This window comes from Martes martes (assembly GCF_963455335.1).
Source record: "Martes martes genome assembly, chromosome: 18".
In the NCBI taxonomy this organism is placed as follows: domain Eukaryota; kingdom Metazoa; phylum Chordata; class Mammalia; order Carnivora; family Mustelidae; genus Martes; species Martes martes.
The window spans coordinates 29,767,658-29,773,657 of record NC_137906.1 but is presented as its reverse complement, the minus strand read 5'-3'; the positions used below and the strand labels follow the sequence as shown (position 1 = coordinate 29,773,657).

The 6,000-nt window shown below is 48.9% G+C and overlaps 1 protein-coding gene across 2 annotated transcripts in view; it reads right to left on the bottom strand.

Moving 5' to 3' along the window:
* Window positions 1–277: 277 nt before the first annotated feature.
* The window catches only part of PARN (poly(A)-specific ribonuclease), a 159,882-nt gene continuing 154,159 nt past the window's right edge, over window positions 278–6,000 (bottom strand). For both annotated transcript variants that reach the window (XM_080829727.1, XM_080829728.1), the window contains exon 24: window positions 278–1,336. In XM_080829727.1, the coding sequence (XP_080685853.1) occupies window positions 1,284–1,336 (53 nt within the window). In that variant the 3' untranslated portion in view covers window positions 278–1,283. The remainder of the gene's footprint in view (window positions 1,337–6,000) is intronic.

Below are 6,000 nucleotides of genomic sequence, written 5' to 3'. Positions count from 1 at the left end.
CCAAAGGGCTCCATTCCATCTACCATGATGGGGATACGGACCTTCCTACTCGGTCATTTTCCACGGGGCTCAACCCCAGCCCCCGGTAGCTGACTCATTCATGAAGGTATAGGGTCAGAGGTTAAAAAAAAGGAGAAAGAAAAATTCATGAACATCAGGCTTCGTGACTTACCAGCGCTTTTTAGGGGTGATCTTTCGAGAGAAACATATCCATGTAAAGATCAAATTCGTCATTCACTTACAAAAACAAGAAAAAGGAAAAAAAAAAAGCCAGAATCCTACGAAAATTCCTTTAATTTTCATCTTTCGGAAATACATGTTTCATTTTTTATTTCCATGATACAAAAAATGTTCAGTATCTAACAATGATCTCTATAAAGCAGACCTACTGACAATAGATCCGTGAAATTCTGTCGCTGCTGGGATCCGTGTCAACAGAGGAAGGGCTGGTACACATCTTCTGTGGTTTCAAGCACGCGCACATGCACGCACATGTGCCACTTCACCCCCAGACACACACACACATACACACACACACACAGAGGATGAGCAGGCTGAGATGCGGGGAAGGGAGTGCAGCACTACACGTAAAAACAGAAGATAACTTTTCTTACTCATACAGCCTGCCATGAGAAACTCACATCTTGGGGAGAAGGACTCTAAATAAATATGGCCCAAAGGCCAAGGCAGAGGTGATGCTCCCCTACGGGTGGACCGCGGGAGACTGCTTCCTTCTGGAAACACAGGCTTGAGTGCTCCGTATTTTCTGGCAGATGCAGGGGGACGCAGGCAGATGCGAGTGGGCTCTCCATCCATCGGGAGACGAGACGAGCCGCGGGCCAGGGAGGCCCTTGAATTCAAAGAGAGCCCCTTGGAGCGGGGAGGACTTCAACCCCCAACTCATGACCACAGCGCCCGAGAATGTCAGCGTTTTGCCTGGTTCACAGCCGGCGTTTCCTGCCCAGTGGATTCTGAAACACGCGAATGTTCACGGCGGGAAGGGCTCCACGCAAGCGACAGAGGATCGACGGGTGAATGTGCACATTCACGACAGCCTACGACCGCGCTGAGTGGCAGCAGACACTTTACATTAAAAGGGAAGAGAAGAGACACGGCCACAAAAATAAAAACTGGGTTTGTTTGTTTGTTTTCCAGGATGCATACTTGGTTTCCAACCCCTCCCATGCCACGTTTTACTAAATTAAATACAGTATGGCTTCCGAATGTGCTGGCTGGGTTCGCTTCAGCCACGGCCCCAGCGGTGTGTTTCCCTCCGGCCTCGGTTACCACGTGTCGGGGACTTCGAAGAGCTTGGCCGGGCTGTCGGGGATGCCTCCTGGGGGCGGGAGGTGGACAAAACAAAACGCAGTGAGCACGGAGAGGATGGCACCCAGGGGACCGAGCGACCAGCGCGGAGCAGAGTGCCACGGCCGAGGGCCAGGCTGGGCAGAGCACGCCCACAGACAGACCCTGCCCACGGGCTGCAGCGCCCAGTGGGCGGGGGCGACCCCACGGAAATGTCCCACGGAGGATCAGAGACATGTCTCCCTGCTTGGACGCCTCCATTTACTTCCTGGGGGTTAAAATGTGGATGTGCTCCTACGTCTTGGGCGGGGGGGGGGGCACATCCTGTATTGTCCCCTAGCCACCACACTGGGCACCCAGTTCATTTCTTTCTTTCTTTTTTTTTTAATTAAGAAAGCTCTATGCCCAACGTGGGGCTTGAACTCATGACCCCAAGATCAAGAGTCACATGCTCCACCGATTGAGCCAGCCATGTGTCCCTCGGTTCGTTTAATCCTCATAAAAGCCCAGCGCGGTTTGGGGCACCTAGAGGGGTACAATCGGTTAAGCGTCCAACTCTTGGTTTCTGCTCAAGTTGTGATCTCAGGGTCGTAAGATCGAGTCCCACATCGGGCTCCGTGCTCAGCACAGAGCCTGCCTCAGATTCTCTCTCCCTGTCCCCTGCCCCTCCCGCTTGTGTGTGCCTACGCTCTCTCTCTCTCAAATTAATAAATTAACTAAAAGGAAAAAACGCGGCATGGTGGTATCACTATCTGCATCTTACAGATGAAGAACAGGCTCAGAGAGGCCAGATACAGTGACCAGTGTCACACAGCCAGCACGAGGCTCAGGGGGAACGGGATCCTTCCACTGCATCCAGAGCCCGGCTGCATCCCGGGGCTCCAGGTTTTTCTGTGCTGGGTGCTCTGTACCAGCACCCAGAAGAGAAACCCAAGGGGCTGGTGCTTTTTTCAGAGAAGCTGACTGGTGGGGGGCTTCAGAGACCGCCCAAAGGGGCCCAGGAAGAAGCACGCAGCCGTTTCAGAGTTCAGCAACATCGGCTAAGTGTTGACGGGTCTCTTTGGTTACAAACAGTTTCACCCGGAAGCTGGAAGCCCTTCTGCTCCGTTCATGCCGCTCCCCGTATCAGCAGCGGCACAGTCGTGTCAGGGCCTGGACCAACCGTGTCCGGAGCTGAGCACAGGGGAATTGAGTCAGAGAAGAGAGTGGCCATGAAGGAAAGCGTGACAGCCCAGGCGCTCCTGCACGGGTGGTGATGTGCATTACTTCTTACTTAAGCAGGGTTGGCCAGGAACATCGGCAAAGCTAACCCCAGCTGCTCACGCTCCAAGATTCCAAAAGGGGGAGAGGGCTCGGGTGCTGCCTAAAATGGTAACTTTTAAAACTGGAGGAGGTGCCAGGTTCTGCAAAGTAGGAAATCACTCAGCCCAGAGTGGCCACCTCAATGCAGGAATGTCTAAAGATAACTGGGTCTGAACACACCAAATAACACAGGATCTCGGCCAACATGAGAATTCCCATGGGTGATCACTGACTGAGATGAAGTCCAGACGGAGAGGATGAGAAGACTGGGGAAGGGACACTTGGGAGACTTCTGTCCCGCGTCGTACCGCTTTGTTGGCACTCCCAGCAAAGACTGAGATGGCTCCTGGGAAGTGAAGAGGGACACGAGATGCTCCCACGTGACAGACTCCCAGGATCCACTTAGGTTCTTAAAGAACAAAACACTCAGACACTCCCCTCTGCAGAGCGAGTAAACCCTGCAGTTGGGCTAGGAAGAGACATCACAGGCCTGACCTTCTCAATCACACACATTCATACGATACCTGATTGCTGGGGGGAAAAAGAAACACCCATAAGGGCATTTTTATAATCTACATATCAGAGAAACATCACAGCAGCCAATGAGCTGTTTTATAGGCTTTGTTTTGTCTTTTTTAAAAGACTTATTTATTTATTTGAGAGGAAGAGAGAAAGAGAGCATGACTGGAGGGGGAATTGGGGCAGAGGCAGAAGCAGACTCCCTGCTGAGCACAGATGCGGGGCTCGATCCCAGGACCCCGGGATTATGACCTGAGCCAAAGGCAGATGCCCAACCGACTGAGCCACCCAGGCGCCCCACCAATTAGCCATTTTAAAGGTAACAGCCACAATGCTGAGTGTGGGGAAGTGAAACAGATTCAAACTAGCTGTGAGGGAACTCAAACAAACAAAAAAGCTAAACGGCTGAGAGCAAGTGCACTGTCATACTTCTGCCAGCACCTGCCGTCCGCTGGATAGGACCGTGTGGGCATGGCGGCACGCCAGCAGACGCACAGGAAGTGACTCGGTGAAGAGCTGGTGAGAATCAGCAGAATGTGTAGAAGCTTTGGATGAACAAGCCAGGCTTGGCCATCCAACTGGCTGTATGGCTTTGAACAACGCTCCCTGGCTCATCTCTCAGCGGCGCCGAGTACTACTTCCTGTCGCACATACCTGTGGTGGTACGGTCATGTCCCTGGCACACAGCAAGTTTGTTGTGGATGTCAGGTCCCTTCCCGTTAGCAGTAAGGTGGCCCAACACTGAACACGGTTGTTCTCTAGGAAGCTGACAGCCTGCTATCAAAATGATCCTAGTTTTCATTACCTAAAATGTGCAGCTGCTGAGCAACAATGTGTCCAGAGGAACCAGAATGTTAAGAACCATCTAAAGGAGACCCAGACCAGAGGAAGCTGGAGGTCACTACTGGTGTTCTTTCTAGCACTTTCCAGAAAGGAAGTGCTGTAGACTGAAGGGTCAGTCTCAAAGCTGGTGGATAAGGAGCTAGGTCAGTGTTCCAGGGAACTTGAGGGCAAAGAATTATTCTGGAACAGTTTTTCTTTTTAAACAAATATTTGAGGACGTCTGCTTCCTGTCAGGATGGATCTCAATGCGTACTTTGGACCATATGCGAAAATTACCTCAAAATGGACTGCACATCTCACTGTAAAATCTAAAACTTCTAGAAGAAAACACAGGAGAAAATCTCTGTAAATCTGGAGTCAAGCAAAGATTTCTTAGATGTGATGCAAAGCCATAATCTGAAAAATGATAAATTGGATTTCAGTAAAATTTTAAACTTCTACTATTCGAAAGTTAGTATTAAGAAAGTGAAAAGAAAAGCAGAGTCTGGAAGAATGTGCAAAACACCCAAAAGGACTTGTATCCAGAATATACAAAGAACTCTCAAAACTCACGGAGAAGAAAACAAACAACCCAATGAAAAAAATGGGCAAAAGATTCGAAAAGATGTTCCGCCAAAGAAGAGATCTGGATGGGAAATAATCACACAAAGGATGCTTAGCGTCATTAGTCATTAGGGAAACTCAAGTCAAAGCCCTATGAGACACCACTACAGGCCCAATGGAACGGCTAAAAGGGACCACTGGTACCAACACTGGTAAAGGTGCAGAGCCACGGGAAGCCTCGTCGGCCGATGGCGAGAATGCACCACAGCGCGGCCATCTTGGAAAACACTGAGCCCGTTTCTTAGAAGGGGAAACATGCACCAGCCACGTGACCCAGCAATTTCACTCTTTGGTATTTATCCCAAAGAAACAAAGACTTAGTTCATACAAAAACCTGTTGGCAAATGCTTTCAGCAGCTTGATTCTTAGTTGCTAAAATGTGGTAACAACCTAAATGCCAACCGACAAATTGGATAAAGAGTGATACATCCATAAAACAGAACACGACTCAGCAGTAAGAAGGAACTGGTACTGAAACAGCAAAATGAATTCTCAAATGTATTAAGAAAGAAGCACATGAGTGGTTGCCAGGACCTAGGGGAGGGAGGAGATTCATGAGAGAATCTTCTGGAATGATACAAATATTCTCTCTCTTGATCATAATGATGGTCATATGGCTGTACACATTTGCAAAAACTCATCAAATTGGGCACCTGAAAGCGACGACCTCCTGTAAGTAAACTGTATCTTAATAAAGCTGCCCCTGCAAAAGACACTAGGAATGTTGCTTGAAGATCCAACAAAATTTTACTATAAAATATTATGCTGATAATAAAAATCTGACCCGTTTTTTTAAATGGAGAAAGAACAGGATACCAAACTGACTATGAAGTATGATGTCCATGATGTATAAAAATGACAAGCAGACTAAAAACACTTGTTAACAGATTATCAGCCAACCGCGGGGTTTGAGTTTCTTCTGTTTTTCTGCATTTTATAGATTTTCAGAGTGCGCATGTTATCTTTATTAACAAAATGACAAAAGAAATTAAAAAGTGGTCAACGCAAAAGGTGACCGTTTGGGCTTCTTTACCTTTCTTCTGTCCAGAGCCGAAAGGGAGAGATTCTGCCCTCAGGTGAATCCAGAACAGCATCTCAAACACTGGAAATCTGCTATTGTATCATTTTCTGGAGTGGAAATCTGTAGTGAGAAAGATCCTGGGGGGAGCTACACAGATGTATTTAACCGGGAGATGCTCCAGAGGGCCTGGTGAAGGGGCGGTTTCCCACACCAAGAAGGCAGAGCTCCCCAGGGTGGAGGGCTGCCGGGGGAACAATGACTGAGCAGCAGACTGGCCACCGCACAGCACAGAGGCCACACGGAGGCTGTCAGCCACATTTTTTTTTTTTTAAAGATTTTATTTATTTATTTGCCAGAGAGAGAAAGAGAGAGAGCGAGCGAGCACAGGCAGACAGAGTGGCAGAGGG